Below are 18,873 nucleotides of genomic sequence, written 5' to 3'. Positions count from 1 at the left end.
ACATTTCCTAGTTGGACAGGCGGGATCCAAGGAAAGTGAGAGAGAGGGGTTCACCAAGGAATGCAGAATGCAGCTATAGGAAAGGGCAGAGAGACTAAAAAATGAGGAGTGTTCTACCGTCTTATTAAACAGTAAAAATAAACACAGCCAGGCTACATCTACAACCAAGTTTCCCAACAGTGTCTGGACAACAACAACAGGGGCCCCACGGTGCAAATGACTGGAAGACAAAGGTTTTTCTCGTACATCGTGTGTATGCGCACACACACATAATGTATGTGTGTGGATACGTGCTAAAATGGGATTCCTATGGTTGCCAGCAGCATAAGGCAGGGCTTAAAATTTCAACTGAAGACTTCTCAGCACCTACTACGTGCCAGGGACTGGGGTCCACAGACAAGACAACATCCAGGTGGGTGACCAGATTTGCACACGACAGTTATCCAAAAAGAACTGGCTTCTTTATGATGACTGTTTCTAGAGCATAAATGATGCCAAATGGATGACAGCAGCCTCAGAAAGGCAGGGACCTCACTGACAATTCAGCCAATTCCTCCTGGAGTCTGGTGAGTGTGATTCTGGGGTGGGGGCGGTTGGGGGGCAGGATATGAACTAGAATAAGGGAGAGGTTTATGACTGAGGGCTTTCAGATATGGGGCAAGTCGTTCTCAGATAGCAGCTTTGCAACTGAGCTTGAGTTACGGTGACTGGGATACTGAATGGATGAAAACAAAACCAAAGGAATAGCCCCCAGGCATCCTGAAATACCTCTGTATGGTACCTTTCCTAGCTCCGGTCCTTTCAAATTCTGTGCCTGTTTCCTGAGCTCGGCACACCAGTCCGAGAGGACATAGGTGGGGTTCTACTTTAATGAGGGCTGATGATTTCTTCTAGAATGACTGTTACTTTGTGCTGCTTGCCTAAAGGTGGGAGGAACAGAAAAAGGTTGCCAAATAAAGACAGGGGATTCATCTGATGAGCAGGCTGGGGTTCTGTATAAATTTAGCCATGGGGCAGTGTGCAAATTTGGGTGGCCACTTCTAGGACTTTCCTTCTGAATAAGGAAATGTACATGGTTGAGTTTCAATCCATGTTTATAAAGAACACTTCCATACAGCTCTACGATTTCAGGGAAGACATGCCTGACCAACAGCTTAGGAGGTAAGTCCCTCAGCATATCTGTGTCTCTGTGATTCCTGTTACGAAATGGAGAGAATTCAAGGACTTCCTTCTGGGTTGTGTTGGGATCTCTGGCTGGTGTAGTGGAAAGAGTATAGGGCTAGTTTTCCAACGGGAACATACAGGCGGAGGGAAGACAGAAAATTCACCCTACTAAAAATCCTGAAATATTTGACAGCCATTAGAAAAGGAACAGGTGGAGCGTTGAGGAAGGAAGAAATTGTACATCTACAGTGTGACAGTGAGCGTGCTAATACTTTCCCACAAATAGCAGAGCATTTAATAACAGAAGATCTGGGTTCAAATCACGGGTCCACCACTTTGTAGCTTTGGGGCATTGGGTGAATGATTTGTCTTTTCTTATTTCAGTTCCCTCATTGATCAAAAAGAGGAAACTCTCATCTCACAAGCCAGTTGTCAGGATCTAATGAGATGATGCAAGCAAAGGCATTTTTGCAATGTGTAGGAACTTAGGACCTCATTGTTATGTTTCTTCTCTTCTATCCTGCCTCTGCAGCTCCTGGGGAACAATTTGCAGCAGGTGCTTTGCTTATCTGGCTCTGGTTGGCAGACTCTGTTTTTTCTCCTGGGCTGGCTCACACTCATGCTCAGAAGCAATTCGATTTCTTTTGTGCTTGATAGCTAAAGTGAATTAAAAATCCCTGAAAACAGATTGTGTTCTTCTATCCTGCCTTTTCCCAACAGGAATGGCACCTCAGGGCACAGGAAAGGAGAAAGAAACGCATCACAGGATTTTAGCAAACAGCACAAAGGGAAAGTTACGGGGGCCCAGGGGCCACAGCCTTCCACATTGGTTACTTGGAAAGACAGCAAGGTTGCCTCCCACACACTTGGACTTGAATCCTTGACATCCCTATTCGTTTGCTGGATGTGTGACCTTTGGTTAGTCACTTAACCTCTCAGAATCACAAATTCCTATTCTTCAACATGGAGTTAATAACATTGTCCTGAAGGGCAAGTCTGAAAACTGGAGAATAACATACATGGAGATTTCACAGGTAGTCAATGAACATTCCTTGGGCATTTTTAAACATGTGGGAGTCTATACGTGGTCCTATCTCTTTAACTTTTGGGGTGGCCAGGGTGACTTAGCTATCATATTTCCCAGAGGCTAAAACCTGGGTCTCTCACGCACTGTCCTTTACAGCTTTGTGATGATAATGTGGTTGTCATCCCAGAGGGAGTGAGAAAAACCAGGGATCTTTTGCATGGATTTGCTTTTGGTTTAACGAGATATTTAGTACTTGGGTTCTTTTATGGAGATTTAATTATGCACAAGGGAGCTTGGGGGAGATGGGGAGTCTCACTGGTTTCATGGAAAATGCAGAAATTCTTTGTAGCGTCGCAGGTAAGTAAGACTAATGTTTCATCCAGCCCAGTGCAGGCAACATCTGGATGAATGGTCTCCTTGTTCCTATAGAATGGGGCTCAGTCAGCATTCTCTATGTTCAGACCCCCTGATTCTCTCTCCACTGCTCTCTCACTGGATCTTTGGGACAGACATTATTGCAACATAAATTGGAAGGCAGCAACTAAGCCTTTTTCGATTTCTTCCATCCTTCTTTGCCCATCCCTCCAAATCCTCCAGTTCCACTAAAAAGAAGCAGCACTTTGACGAAGGAGCTCTTATTGAGGAGCCCCAAAGCTACTGAACCCAAGTCCTCATTCTTTTTGACATGGATGTGGTGAGCTTAGCATTTTTCAAAGAAAGAGTTTTCTGATATCAGGGTCTGCCTCTGTACCTAGTCTTTGGGTGGCAGGGGTTTTATGAAATTTAGGGGCAGAGATGTGACCTCTAATTACATATTTGCTTGATTCTCTTTCAGCCTTCTGGGTCTCCCCACTTGGAAGTAAGTGAATCAGTATTAGTGAAACTAACAATTTGATGAGTTTACTTTTTTCTTTTAGGAAACAGAAAAACGGTGGCTCAGAGCCATTGTGGTCATTGGGTCAGAGAGTTTGCACCTAGGGGAATGTGAGTGCCTACCTCAGAATGTTGTGTGAGGATTAAAGGAGTCAATACAGGTAAAGTGCTCAGAATAGTGCCTGGCACAGGGCAGGGGCTGGATGATTTTATCCCATCCACTCCTGGGTGGGGTCTCTGGCCCCAGAGCAGCTTCCTTTGGCAAGTACGATCAGCCCTACTTCCAAATACATCCAGAAAGAAGCCATTCACAGAAGACCACATACTATATGATTCCATTTATGTGAGATGTCCAGACTAGGCAAATCCATAGAAACAGAAGGTAGATTAGTGGTTGCCCAGGGCTGGGAGGAGTGGGGAGGCTGGGGTATGAAAATGGGTCTAAAATCAATTGTGGTGATGGTGGCACAATTCTGTGCATATACTAAAAAACACTGCATTGTACATGTTAAATGAGTGAATTGTATGGCATGTAAATTATATCTCAACAAATCTGTTAAAAATACATGCAGAATTTCACCCCTGCTCACCATCAATGTCACTACCGTGCTGGTCCAAGCAACTGGTGGCTGTCTCCTGGACCATTAGAATAGCCTCCTAACTGGTTTTGTAATTTCACACTTGTCCCAACTGCTGTCTGTTCTCCACAGAGCACTCTCATGATCTTGTAAGACGCAAAGCAGAATATGTCACCACCTGCTTAAGCTGTTCCACTGTCTCCCCGTCACACTTACAATCAAAGGGAAACCTCTCACTGTGGCTTGTGAGGTCCCATGTGATCTGGTCCCGGTGACTTCTTCCTCAGCCATCACTCTCCCCTGCTTCATTTTGCTTCAGCCACACTTCAGATACTGCAGCCTCATTCCTGCCTGCCTCTGTAACCTTTCCATTTGCCGTTCACTCTGCCCAGAATCGGACCCCACATCTTCTCATGGCCCATTCCTTGGTATCGTCTAGGACTAGGCTCAAAGGACACCACATCAGAGAGGCTTTTCTTGCCCAACCCTATTTACAATAGTCCCACTTTCTTAATCTCTAGCCACTCATTCAATTGATTTCCTCCCTATCACGATCTGAATTTATATTTGACTTTATCTATTTACTTGCTTATTGGAAATCTCCGCCACTAGTATGAAAGTTCTATGAGAATACAGATTTTGTCTTGGTCACCACTGTATTCCTAGTACCTAGAGAAGTGCCCTGTCCTCAGTGTTTGGTGAATGAATGAATGAATGAATGGAGCCACCATATTGACTGTGGATGCAAAGACACTAACACACATACTCAGTCTTTTCTCTGTGTATACTTCCCCTTCTGTGGCCCTACTTGGGGGATTTTGAGTATCTTACATCCTTAGGAGGAAGTTCCTTTGAGGTTCCTTTTCAACACCATTCAGTATATTCTATTTAGAATGTAACTTGATGCTTGGATGGATAAACATGATCGCTATTTGCATGAAAGTTCATGAAGACCTGTAAAGGATTGCAGAGCCCTTGCTTAGCCAACCATTCATTCTAAGGGCAAGCAGTGGCTATGTTGGTGGCATAAAGCTGGGGTCTGGCCTTCGTAGTACATGTATTTATTCTCCAGGTTACTTACAGTGTGGACTTTCTCGGGCCCCTGTCCTCAGAAGAATCCTAGCAATGGGCACATTGTTGGTCATGATGGCAATGTCCAGAGGTGTCAGCCCCTCACTGTTGGGTGTGTTGAGGTCCAGCTCTTCTGGTGTGTACTGATACAGGAGGATCTGCACAGCATCCATGTCCTGCTGCTCCACGGCCTCAAACATGGCTTCATTGCCCTGGAAGTTCTACAGGAGAACAAAGCAGGTTAGTACAATGTCGCAGACCAGCTTGTCTTTGTGACCTAGCTGTTTTGAATTTCGAGACCTTTTCAGTGACTGCATTCCCACTTAAAAGTGGGATAACTGCTATTTATTCCAAGGTATCCAAAGTAAACCCTGTTGGACCCTCCCTCCATCATTTCTAATGAGCATTGGAAAGATCTGTCCATTTATATGCATTGAGACAATACAGTACACAATCTATAGATTAGAGCAAACATCAGTTTTTCTCAAACCAGTCTTCTGTAGCATACTGTTCGATGGGTCATTAAAAGGTGTTCTATGAAGAAAGTAGCATGTGGTCAAATGAATGTGGTAAACATTGGATTAAACTGTAACTCAGTGTAACCAAGGTACTGCATTATTTTACTGTAAGACATCTCAAGGCCTTTACTAATTAACATGCAATTATGACTCTCCAGTAGGTGAGAAATACAACCTCTTTCAAGTATTTTTCCCAGAACGTATTTTTTCATTGTATTTAACTGCTCTGGAATAATGTTCTGCAGAATACAGTTTGGGAAATGCTGGCATAGATAGCACAGTGCAGGTGGTTTTGAATTATGACTGGCTTGGACCTGGGAGGACATATGCTTTCTCTGTTTCTCTCAGACTCACCCCTCCCTCCCCATCCCCATGTCTATACTATTGCTCAGACTGTTACCATCTCTTCTCTGGACCATGGCAGTGACCTACCTCTTGCCAGTCTTAGTCTCCTCCATGTCTTCCCCATACTGCTACAAAAGTATTCTTTCTTAAATTTACAATGTCACATGTCCCTACCCTATTTATAGATCTCTAATAGGTCCACACTGCCTACAGGCTGACTCCCCAACTCCTAGCCTCCTCTGTGATAACCTCTCCACTTTCTCAACCCAGAGCTCCAGCCACTGAATACGTGGCGTTTCTGAGCCCTCAGGTGAGGGGTTCAAGTGGTGGTACCCAAGGAGTGTTTCAGTGGTGGTGGTGGTGGGGGGGGGCAAATTTCTTTGGGGCCTGAGGGGGCCAAAAGGTGAATACTCATAGGCTATAAATCACCTATAGAAAAAAATAGCTAAAGACAATGTGGTTCCTTTGAAACGTTCTTTCAGAGGATTAATAGTAAACAAAAGAGAAAAGCTCTAGAATTCTCTCAAATACATATTTCTGTAGCTCCTGGGAGAAGAGCAACACATATGCTAGTCATACATCTATCTGGTATCTTCTCCGGGAGCTGCCTGGTGTTTAAAAATGTTGAAATACCAACGGTCCTGACCTAGCATAGGGGTTGCCTGATTAAAATGTGGAAGGTCTTCAGTAACCAAATATTTAGGTTGGCAGGTTTTCTTTTCAGCCTCATCAAAAATCAGTTCTCCCTTTCCAAGGCTGCAGGCCAGCTCAGCTGAGTACATAACACAAGAATGAAATTTGAGGAAAATACAAAGCTATTATGCAAATGCTCGTTGTGACAATGGGGACCCAGCGGCTGGAGCTATTTGGTATGCAGGTCTCTATGCTCCACGGCAGTCGGGCAGTCGGCTGAGTGGAAAAGTGTTCTGTCAACAATCTCCCCAGTGGAACAGCCTCCAATGCTTAGATTGTAACTCAGCCACAACCAAGCCCTCTGGAAGATGGGCTTGAAACGAGGAAACAAATTCGAAAACAAGTGAGTGCAAGGTTAAAAAGCTGCCCTGTCCAAACAGTACAGTTGTGTATTTGTCTGATTCTTAGTAGGTCGAATTTCTCATGTGCCATCTTTGTTCTCACTCGTTAAGTCATTTCCTTCTCCACGCTTTTGCTGACAAACTCTAGGATCCTTCTGTCTGGAAAGGCTAGGGCTCATTTCTGTTTCAAGCTCAAACCAATGGTGCCATTACTCCCTGCAGAAGTACCCTTGAGGAGCACATGACTATCATGCCCTCAGCTTTTACTGAGGGCCAATATGAGAAACGACTCTGTGAGAAGGTGCTTAGCATCACCAACACTGTGCTTTACTCTGGTACATAATTCACTGTGATCTCAGGGCCAGGGGACCTGGCAACAGGAGAACACTCATTTCTCCTGAGAGACTGGTGCACTTTCAGTTATTAGCTCATGGGATGCTTTCGCCAAGAGTGCTTTCCCTTTCTGCTTTGACTGACTAGGAACTCAGAGAGAAACACAATGACAAATTTTAGGTGCTGTATTTGCCTAGGTTTTTGGTATATCTATTTCTCTCTCTATTCCCACTCTTTTCTTTTTCTAGTTTTTTTGCCCTTCCTTCCTCTCTCTCCCCCTCCCTCCTTTCCTTCTTTCTGTCTTTTTCCCTTTCTTGCTCCCTTGCTGTCCCCCACATTGCTGTCTATTTATTTCTCATTATATAATACATAGGAATTTTTTTTTTGTGCCAGGATTCTGCCTTGAATGCCTTTGGGAAGCATATGGGATATGCATCATAAATAAGTAAATAAAATATTATTCATTGTTCTTTCAGCATTTGAATGAATACTGGATCTCCCAGAAAGCCTGTTTAATCCTATTTCATCTCATATCCCGTATTTTTGTCAAACTGCTTTTTTTTTTTTTTTTTTTTTTTTTTTTTTTTTTTTTGGTTTCTTTGGTCTATTCGAGAAAGAAAAGCTAAGCGGAAAGAAAGAGAAAGCAATTAAGAAAAAGAAAGAGACAGTCTCAGTCACTTAAACTTTGGCTAACATGTGTATTTGCAGTGCCTGCCTTACTTTCTCTGCATTTATAAACCTGCGGATGCCAGGATCTGGAGTAAACGTGGATCTCCTTCAAGCCAAACACCAACTGCACAAATCAAACTGAGACAAGAACGAAAAGATTCCTAATTACCACCGAGGTCTTTCTGAGACTCAGCCGGTCAGTTCTTGATCTGAAATAGGCCTCATCAAACGAAGAGTGGCTCCCCTTCAGCTTCTCGGAGAGGTTCCTGTAAAGGCGTTTGGCAGCATTGGGAGACGATGGGGCGCTATGTTTTTTTGACTGAGAAAGATGTAAACTCTGCATCTGTTGGGTCATTTTCACACGGCTGTTCCTAAGAGGAGGAAAATCGAATGTTGTGTCACTTACGCAACATAATTATAAGTTGATGAAGAATTTCATCATCTCCAGTAACCAGCTGGAATCCTTGTAAACTATTATAGCTGGAAGGGACCTTAGAGATCATCAGATCCAGCTTTTTCATGTTATAGATGAGAAAGCTGAAACCCCAAGAAGGGACACAGCTTGTTTATGACCAGATAGCTAATTGGTGGCAAGAATCGAATGACATCATCTATTTACTATATAATCAGGTACATTTACATACATGCATATGTATGATTGAGCCTCTACTCAAAATCGTTTGGTCTCTATCCCTCTCTAACCCAGGGGCTCTGTTCAGTTCTTCTTGGGAATATATACAATTGGGATTTTGCTCCCTGTATTCTAGATCATGTCTTTTGTTGGGAGTATAAGAGAGTGTGGTTGTTCCCTGCAGACCCTCCATCTCTTGAGGTGTTGAATTGTGCCTGTTGTCCGAGATTTGGTGAACTATCTTGGTGCCCACAGGTTTGGGGAATTTGTACCCACAGGCCTGTCCCTGCTAAGCCTAGATACTCCAGATCGTGTCCTCCAGGACACTTCCTACTGACATCCTCCAAGTAGTGTTTGAGTGCTATTCCACAAATGTCTACATTTGATCTTAGTCAAAGGGCCGAGAAGTGATTATTCCACAAATGTCTAAACAGGGCCTCACCAATGTCACACCTGAAGTCAGTTTCCAGGAGATTAGCCATGGTATTTCAAAAGCCATCCACCATTATGTTGGGTATTGCTGTTGAAATATTGCTGCTACTAGGGCCATGGCTGCCTAGCATGTGTGTATTGGATGGACAAATGCATGAATGACATAACTGGCCAAGGCAGGTATGTGCAAAGTGTCTCCACCTCTTGTGCAGCCTCTGGTGCACTGGGCCCAGGACTTCGGAGCACACTGCTGCCTTCCCATCACCTGCCCTCAAATTTCCAGTGGAGGCTTCCATTTGTGATGTTGCCACTGCCACTTCGCTGTGACCCTTAGGTCATCTCCAGTCCTTGAATTTTTATAGCCTTTTGGACTTTGATAGAAAATCATGTAGAATCTCTTTTATGACCAAACTCTTCACAGGACTGCCAGCAGTGATTCCCCAGTTCTCACAGGGATATAATCTAAATTCTTCAGCCTTACATACAAGTGCTTGCCTCTCCAGCTTCCTCTGCTACTGTACTTCTACATTTTATGTTTCAGTCTTTCTGTCCTCCTTAGAGTTTCCAAAATAGTTCAAACTCTTTCCTACCTCTGGGTCTTTGTATGCACTGCATTATATGTACTGAAATTCCGTCTGTGACTTCATCCCCTAGGAAATAATTACTGATCCTTAAGGTCGATGCTCAAGTAGTCTCTGACACCCCCCAGGCAAACTTGTGTATTTCTTTACTCATTCACTGCCTGTCTGTTACTGCAAATATTTTTTATCACATTACAACTATTTGGCTTTCTGTCTCCCAGCTAATCTATATGCTTCTTAAGAATAAGGACTGTCAAGTATTAATTTTTAAATCCCCACCACCTAAAATGTGCCTACTTCAGCGTACAAGAAATATATCACAGATTAGGATATAAATAGCTCCTCTTCCACCTATTGACTATGCGATCTCAGGCAAGTTACTCAACATGTCTGAATCTCATTTTTCTCATTTATAAAATAGGGATAATAATAACTACATACTATGGTTGTGAGGATTGGATGAGGTAATGCACTTAAAGAGCTTAGACTATGGGAAGACTCCTGACAGCTATCATTTTTATTATAGACGATACTCAATAGATACTTTCGAATAAATGAATGCACATATGAGAGTCTATTACCTATAATATAGTAAGCCTCTACTGAGAAAACTCATTTCCTCCTCATGCCTCTGAATTGGGTTCTGTGTCTACTAGCACCAACTAATCTTGACTTATTTGCACTTTAACAAATGGAGATCCATCTTCATTACACTGTTGAATGTCTTAAAGCACCTTTTATGTCTTGCTTGTAATTTTCTGCAACACAAAAAGACTTTCTAGTGCCTTCTGAGGTGGTCACATCTAGTAGATATTAGCCATGTTCATCAGGTCCTACCCAGTCTTAGCCAAACAGCTGCATTTACATTTGGAAGGATGATGTAACAGCACTGTCCGTAGTGTGTATGTACATGAGGGTGTGTCTCCATAAATCTTTAATGATCTTTTAATTTATACAAAAGCAGAAATGGAAAGAGTAGGTGATTTGGCATCTTCCTCCTTCCATCTACAGATATTTTACCTCTGATTCAACAGCAACTATAGCGTTCCCTCAATATCTTAAACCATTCTCACAGAAATTCCAGAGGGATGTACAAGCTAGCTCACATGGGGACTGCCTTTACTTCTTTCTTTCTGCCTCCTCTCTCCTTTCTGCCTCCTGCCTTCAGCACTAATGCCCCAGTTCAAGCCATCTGTCTTGTCTACATCATTATCGTTCCCCAAATAACTACATTCTTTTGTATCTCCCACAGCGCCCAGGAGTCCGGTAAATAAATTCTTGTCGATTGATCAAATTCCAGTGACTTGCTCTCTAACTGATGACACCTACCCACACGGTCTCTTTTGTCTTTGCTCATTTCCCATCTGCTCCCTTCACTCAAAAGAGGTCAGCTTTCTCTATCTCTCTGACTTCCTTCTCATCCTGTCCCAGCTGTCCTGTCCTTCCAGGCCACTCATTAGCATGTTTCTATTCTTCTAGATTTCACTTATCATTGTATTTTCTTTTCTTCTGCTATATTTAAAATTTTCTCTGATGAGAGATACTGAGAAAGACAACTTTCTGTTATCTGTTCTCATAAACTTGTACACCCCTACCAACTAAAGTGTTCTTAAGTTTTACCATGGAAAGGGACAAGCATTTCAGAAGTAGTGTAGCTTTGGCTCTGGAATTTGTCAGATCCAAGCTTGAATCACGATATTATTATCTATGATCTATATGACTTTGGGCACTTTAATTAAAGTCTCTAAGCTTGTTTAATAAGATATGAAAAGATTTATTACAGAGTTGTGAAGATTAAAGAAATGAACAAATGAAAGGTATGTCCTGTTTGGTGCATAGTAGCCACTTAAATAGCAGCAATTATTAAGGTTATGTCAAGTCTTCCTGCCAAACCAGAAACATCAAAGTACACTGTAATAATTTAAACAGTTTTCTTGTTTGTTTTAAACATTGTTTTGAAATTTGATTTTTATAAATTTAGCATACTACTTGGTTTTTATTTTGATAAAAGTTAAGTTTAGATATTTTAATATGTATGTTTACAGTAACTTATGATAAAACAGAAATAGTAAGTAGAACTTCAAACTATTAGAGAGGAGAGAGGAATAAAAATAAGTCTAAAAATAACTGAAAAATAAAAAGAAACAAAATTAGGAAACATAATAAATAGAAATGTCAAATGAAGTAGTACAGTTAAAACTGAATTACCAGTGAGCACACTACATTCAAAGGGTTTACTTTTACTAATAAAAGACAAAACTCCCCAACTGAGACTTTTAGATAGCCATTTACAAGTGGCATGCCTAATTAAACATTTCACAGAAATATTAAAAACAAAAGAATTGTATGACAGTGGGAATGGCAAAATATGGTCCTCTGAAAACCCTCTTCTCCATAAAAGCAATGAGAACACTAGCAAAAAATGGTCAGAATTAACTTTTCCAGAACCCTGGAAATTAAGGTTTGTGGCAATCCAGGAAGTGTTTATTCAAGAGAAGTAATTGTGTGTATGAGTTGACACAACATTGTAAAATGACTATAACTCAATTAAAAAAATGCTAAAAAAAAAAAAAAAAAGAAAAGTAACTGAATTTGGTAAGAACAGTGAGACTTGTGGCGTTTTTAACTTGCTTGATTCTCACCTTCCCCAGCTCTGTGGCAGCCTTGAAGACAAAGAGCCTACACTTATAGTACAAAACAGTAGCCTGTCATCCACTGGGTGGTGCAGAATGGTGATGGAGCTTCTTTAAAACTCCATTTTGAGGGAATTGTCATTATTTGATATGTCTGGTAGTTCCATAGAAGAACCTACTCACAAGGCAAAAAGCAAATTTATTTGACCTGTCTCAGAGCTCACCAAGTACAAATAACCTTTTCCTTTGGGGCATCTGTCAAAAGTAAACATCAGCAATTGCTTCATATCACAGCTACCTGAGGTGGTAAGTAGGAGTGGTGGCAAACAATACATTAACCAAAAGGCTTAAAAGGAAAAACTGGGGAATGAGATGTCCATAGAGGATTTTGAAAAGTTCTGACACATTCCTGGGGATCTAGCAGATCACATGCATGCCCAGAGCTGGGAACATTCTCATAAAATACCTGAGAAGATCCTAAGCTCTCATCTCTGTCTGACTTTGAGGCTCTATGCAAACAGGAAGTGAAAACTAAGGCAGAGCTGTCAACTGCCTGGTGAGTACTGAAGACATGCCCCACCATACACGTGGATCTCCTCTGCCAAGACTGGGAGACGTACTGGTACTAGGTCTTCAAGGAAGTTTTTGTTCCACCATTAGCTGACCACTAAGCTAAGACTTCAGTGGCCACATAGGACAACAAACACAAACTGTACAGGTTTAGATATAAAAAAATCACTAAACAATGAACAATAAGGGTAGGGGATAATCTGATTTCTGGGGTTGCTACATTTTATTATTTAAGATGCCTAATTTTCAACAGAAAAAAATGATATACAAAGAAACAAACAAACAAACAAAAAACCCTGTCCCATTCACCAAAAATAAGGCAGCATGTAACTATTGTCTCCAAAGAAGTCCAAATGTTGAACTTACCAAAGACTTTAAATTGGATATCTTAAATATGTTCAAGAAACTAAAGAAAATCATGTCTAGAGAAATAAAGAAAATTACGAGAATAATGTGGCACCAATTAGAGAATATCAATAAAGAAGTAGAATTTATACAACAAAGCCAGAACTAAAGAGAAATTCTGGAGTTGAAAAGTACAATAACTGAAATGAAAAATTCACCAGAGGGGCTCAACATCAGATTTAAGCAGGCAGAAGAAAGAATCAGCAGACTTGAAGATAAGTCAATTGAAATTATCTAGTTTTAGGAGCAAAAAGAAAAAAATATGAAGAAACACAGAGTCAAGAGATCTGTGGAAAACCATCAAGTGTTCCAGTGTACATATAACAGGAGTCCAAGATGGAGGAGTAGGAGGGGGAGAAAAAATATTAATGAAATTATGGCCAAAAACTTCCCAAAATTGATGAAAAACATTAACCTACACATCCAAGAATCTCAATGAACATCAAAGTAGGATGAATTAAAAAAGATTCACACCTAGATACATAATAGTTAAACTGTCAAAACCTAAAGACAAAGAGAAAATCTTGAAAACAACAAGCAAGAAATAACTCATGGCATACAAGGAATCCTCAAAATGATTTATAGCTGATTCTTCACCAGAAAACCAAAGAGGCCAGAAGGAAGTGGGCTGACACATTCAAAGTGCTGAAAGAAAAAAGACTGTCAAGTAAGAATTTCTCTATCCAGCAGAACAATACTTCAAAAATGAAGGTGAAATTAGGACATTCACAGATAAACAGAAACTGAGAGAATCTGACAGCAGACCTTCCCTATGAGAAATACATGGCATTAAAAAGATGAAAGTGCTTTGGAATAAATTTAACAAGACTTGTAACCATTCTTAACCTCTTCTCAGTTACTCTGAGTGTGTCATATAATTCTTGCTGGTCACTTTACTAATATGTCATTTAATCCCTAGAGCACCCTTAAAAGTGTCTTGAAAAATGATAGAAACAGTACCCTCTGCATCTTTGCACTGAATAGAACTGGAAAAGAAAAGAATTCAAATGTTGAACAAAATGCTTGATAGGTAAAACAGACCCAGAATCCTAGGACGGGAACCGACAAGGGAAGTTTGTTGCTAATGTTGGGATGTTCTTTAGAGAGCATTCTTTGTTAGCCAGTTTCACAGAAAAACTCAATAGGTTGAGATAATACACTTAGATTTCATTCCATTCTTCCACCTCAAGATCATCATGGTGGCTTTAAGAATTATATCAAACAAGTGGGACCTAATGAAACTTACAAGCTTCTGCACAGCAAAGGAAACCATAAGTAAAACAAAAAGACAACCTACGGAATGGGAGAAAATTTTTGCAAATGAAACCGACAAAGGCTTGATCTCCAGAATATATAAGCAGCTCATACGACTCAATAAGAAAAAAAAATAAACAACCCAATCCAAAAATGGGCAGAAGACCTAAACAAGCAGTTCTCCAAGGAAGACATACAAATGATCAAAAGGCACATGAAAAAATGCTCAATATCACTAATTATCAGAGAAATGCAAATCAAAACTACAATGAGGTATCACCTCACACCAGTCAGAATGGCCGTCATTCAAAAATCCACAAATGGCAAATGCTGGAGAGGCTGTGGAGAAAGGGGAACCCTCCTACACTGCTGGTAGGAATGCAGTTTGGTGCAGCCACTATGGAAGACAGTGTGGAGATTCCTCAAAAGACTAGGAGTAGACTTACCATATGACCCAGGAATCCCACTCCTGGGCTTATATCCAGAAGGAACCCTACTTCAGGATGACACCTGCACCCCAGTGTTCATAGCAGCACTATTTACAATAGCCAAGACATGGAGAAAGCCTAAATGTCCATCAACAGGTGACTGGATAAAGAAGAGGTGGTATATTTATACAATGGAATACTACTCAGCCATAAAAACCGACAACATAATGCCATTTGCAGCAACATGGATGCTCCTGGAGAATGTCATTCTAAATGAAGTAAGCCAGAAAGAGAAAGAAAAATACCATATGAGATCGCTCATATGTGGAATCTAAAAAACAAAAACAAAAACAAAAACAAAAAAACAAAGTGTAAATACAGAACAGAAATAGACTCAGACATAGAATACAAACTTGTGGCTGCCAAGGGGGTGGAGGGTGGGAAGGGATAGACGGGATTTCAAAATTATAGACTAGATAAACAAGATTATACTGTATAGCACAGGGAAATATACACAAGATCTTATGGTAGCTCACAGAGAAAAAAATGTGACAATGAATATGTATATGCTCATGTATGACTGAAAAATTGTGCTGAACACTGGAATTCGACGCAACATTGTAAAATGATTATAAATCAATAAAAAATGTTTAAAAAAAGTAAGGACTTTGATAGAAGGCTGATCTAACTTCAGGTTTCGGCTTTTATTACTTATTAATTGTATGACATTTGGTAAAATATTAGCTTCAATTTCCTCACCATTAACAGTGTTCCCATCTCAGTTTCAGCATGTCTAATAAGGGATATTAAAGTTTTAAATGAGGTAATACATATCAACTGTTTAATAGACTGCATGAAATAGAGGTTCAGTGAATATTTTTTGAATGTCTATTTATTTCAGGCCTACGATTCCCAGGCAACTATTGGTCCACTTTCTGATACTACAGATTAGGTTTCATTTTCTAGAATTTATACAAATGGAACTGTCACCATGAACTTTTTTTTTTTTTTTAAACCTGGCTTCTTTAACTCAGCTTTATTATTCTGAGGTTCATCCACATTGTTATGTCTATTAGTAAGTAGTTCTTCACTTTTTATTGCTGAATAGTATTCCATTGTATGGATGTATTTATTAACCAATTTGTTAGGTTTTTTTTTAGTAAGAAAAATTTAAACTCTTTGGATTTTCTCTAAAGAAATAAGGTGTATTTTTTTTCTCTTCCATCAGAGAAGATTAGAAGACCTGACGTACAAAGAGAAGGGGACACAGATTGAAGGTGAGCTGGTCTCTGCAACATAGATACAGGACTAGACTTCAGGAGATAATCAGGAGGCGATCCTCTATGGAAAAACTAATTTCTAGTTTTATGTTTTCTTTTTTTTTGCATCCTAATAATTTCTTTTATCCCAAAATCTTTAATAAAAATCATGTTAAATGTTATAGTCTGCCAAATATTTAAGGAAGAAATTATATCAATCCTACATATAACTGATGAAAACTTAGCTTCATTTTTTAGGTTAGCATTGCCCTTATACCAAAACCAGAAAAAAGGCATTACAAGAAAAGAAAGCTATTGCCCAATATCTCTCATGAACATAGGGGCAAAATGTCTAAACAAAATGTTAGCAAATAAAATCTGGCAATAAACGAACAGGATAAGATATGATCAAGCAAGGCTTATTGCAGGAAAACAAAGTTAGTATAGCATTCAACCACCCATCAATGCAATTCATTAATGCAACAGAATAAAGGGGGAAATGGTCATCTCAATAGTTACAGATAAAGCAGCATTTGACAATTTTCAACATTTATGATTTAAAAAAAAACTTTCATGATTATAAAGGAACTTCTTCAACCTGATAAAGAGGATCTACAAAAACCTATAGCCAACATTACATTTAATGAATAAAGAAGAAAGCGCTTCCTCCTAAGATCAGAAACAATGCAAGAATGTCCATTTCTACCTTTTCTATTGTACTAGGCATCCTAACCAGTGAAGTAAGACAAGGAAAATAAAGGCGTATACGTTGGAAAAAAAGAAGCAAGACAACCTTCACTCCTAGTTGACATCAAAATTTTGTAGAATAATAAACCTACAAAAATCTACTTAGAATAAATATAACAAAATGTATACAAAATCTATATACTTAAAACTACATGACATTAATGAGTGAGTTAAAGATGACCTAAATAAATAGAGATATACCTTCCTCATGATCAGATCAGAAGAATTAGTATTGTTAAGGTGCCAATTCTTCCAAACTGAGCTATAGATTCAATGCAATCTCAATCAAAATTATAGCAGGCTTTCTTTTTTCTTTCTTTCCTTTTATTAAATAAAGAAATTGACAAGCTGTATAAAAGTGGAAAGAATCTAAAACAGCCAAAACAACTTTGAAAAAAAAAAAAGAACAAAGTTGCTTCCACTCCTTGACCTCAAGACTTAAAATACTACAATAATCAAGATGCGGTATTGGTGTAAGGACAGCTGTATAGATGAAGACAGTGGCGTAAGGATGGACATACAGGTGAAGGAAACAGAAAAGAAAGCCCAGAAATAGAAATTCACATAAATTATCAATTAATTTTGGCAAAGGTGTCAAGATAATTCAATAGAGAAAAAGAATTTTTTCAACACACAGTGCTGGAACAATGGGATATTCGAATAATACGGCAAAAAAAAAAAAAAAAAGGAAACTCAACCCTTACTTCATATCATATGTAAAAATTAACTTAAAATGAAGTAGATCATAGACCCAACCACAAAAGCTAAAACTATAAAACCTGTTGAAGAAAATGTAGGAGAAAATATTTATGAACTTGAGCAAGACGATAATTTCTTAGAGGCAGCGCAAAAAGCACAAAGTATAAAGTAAATAGATAAACTGGGCTTCATGAAAGTTAAAGACTTCTGCTCTTTGACATCGTACAGCCTGACCTCAGCTATACTTTTGGAGGACCTGCAAATATACCTAGAACTAAGCTGTAAGGGAAGAGTGACAGCAGCCTTGAGAATCCAGGTCCAAAATGGCAAGAATAACTTGTGGAGAGTGGAGCCTCTTCAGATATATTTCAAAACAGCCTTGGCCACGTGCTCAAACAGAGAGCTTTGGCTGCTGCCATCACCCTGTGTCTTAACCCCACCAGCTGTCTCAAGTGAAGGGCAGGTTCTGGCATGACCTCCACCATGCTTGCTGTGACAGTAGCTGCAACAGCTCTGACCCAACCAGACTCACGGAAGGAGGCTCCAGGTTCACTCATGGCTACCCTCCAGGAGTGGGTAATACTACCCGGAAATGGGAAAAACTGGACCAGTGAGAGATGAGAGCTTGGATGTAGCCAGCAGATAATTTCCTCTACCTTCCTTCCCTGTGGGCTATTTTGAGGGCTTCTTGGAAGCAATCACATGCAAACAAACAAACAACCAGATGTGTTTCCTTGGGATGCCCTGGCTTGTTCACTTACAAACCACTTATGTTTGTTTTCCCTCCTTCCATGACTCATCTCCCTTTTCCTTTCACTCTTGATGCCGTGAGGTTGTATCTCCCAATACCTAAGAGAATATTCACAATTGATTTTGCTCAAGCTTTGTTTTCACAGGCTAAGACAAAATGTAATGATAATTCTAGAAGTTGGTACTGTTATTACAACTTCATTTTACAAACAAGAAAACTGAGGCCCAGAGAGGTTAGGTAATTTGTCCAAGATCCCACAGCCAGTAAATGGAGGAGGCAGAATTTGAACTCTGATTCCAAAGCCCGTGCTCTTAGCAACTCTGCTATTGTTCTGCCTGGGGGAGCCTGGTCAGGCTGCCTGTCAAGTGTCTTCTGAGATCTTGATTCAAAGACAAGATCTCGTCCTCATTATGAGTTCTGGCAGCCCCAGAGTTCCTGTTTCATAGGAGCTTGGTTGTGGGGGCTTTCTTATTGTACCTGTACTGTGAAAAAAGATCTGAGCCAGTTTGGATGAGAAGCGGTTGTAAGACAAAGCATATTTAGAAACAGGAGCTCTAGCTGTTCTTGACAGCTCGGTGGACAGATACGTTCAGTGAAGGGAACATTTCTGACTGGGACAGGATTGCCCTTCAGGCTGTGACGTGAACTGGGGACCTTCAGTCTTCAACCTGCCTGTCACTGGATAGAAAAGAAAGGGTGACCGCCCTCCGCCGGCTGTTAACATGACGGGTATGTCTTCGATTGCTGAAGTCTGGCCAGTTCTATTACACTGATGATATGTAAGAGGGTGGAAGCATTCTTTCCAGTTCTTGTGCGTTTTTTAAAAATGAGATATTCAGCTATTCAGTGATAAGTTTTGAAAAGTCAGCTG

General features: G+C 40.2%; 1 protein-coding gene across 1 annotated transcript in view; it reads right to left on the bottom strand.

Annotated features, from left to right (window-relative positions):
* The window catches only part of ANKFN1 (ankyrin repeat and fibronectin type III domain containing 1), a 292,737-nt gene that overhangs the window by 123,204 nt on the left and 150,660 nt on the right, over nucleotides 1–18,873 (bottom strand). Inside the window, exons 4-5 of the mRNA XM_031468095.2 lie at nucleotides 7,782–7,983; nucleotides 4,724–4,934 (exon numbers count right to left, since the gene is read on the bottom strand). Of these exons, the coding sequence (XP_031323955.2) occupies nucleotides 4,724–4,934; nucleotides 7,782–7,983 (413 nt within the window). The remainder of the gene's footprint in view (nucleotides 1–4,723; nucleotides 4,935–7,781; nucleotides 7,984–18,873) is intronic.

Source organism: Camelus dromedarius, chromosome 16, assembly GCF_036321535.1.
Source record: "Camelus dromedarius isolate mCamDro1 chromosome 16, mCamDro1.pat, whole genome shotgun sequence".
Classification (NCBI taxonomy): Eukaryota; Metazoa; Chordata; class Mammalia; order Artiodactyla; family Camelidae; genus Camelus; species Camelus dromedarius.
The sequence above is the reverse complement of the archived record's forward strand: the minus strand, read 5'-3'. Positions and strand labels throughout refer to the sequence as shown.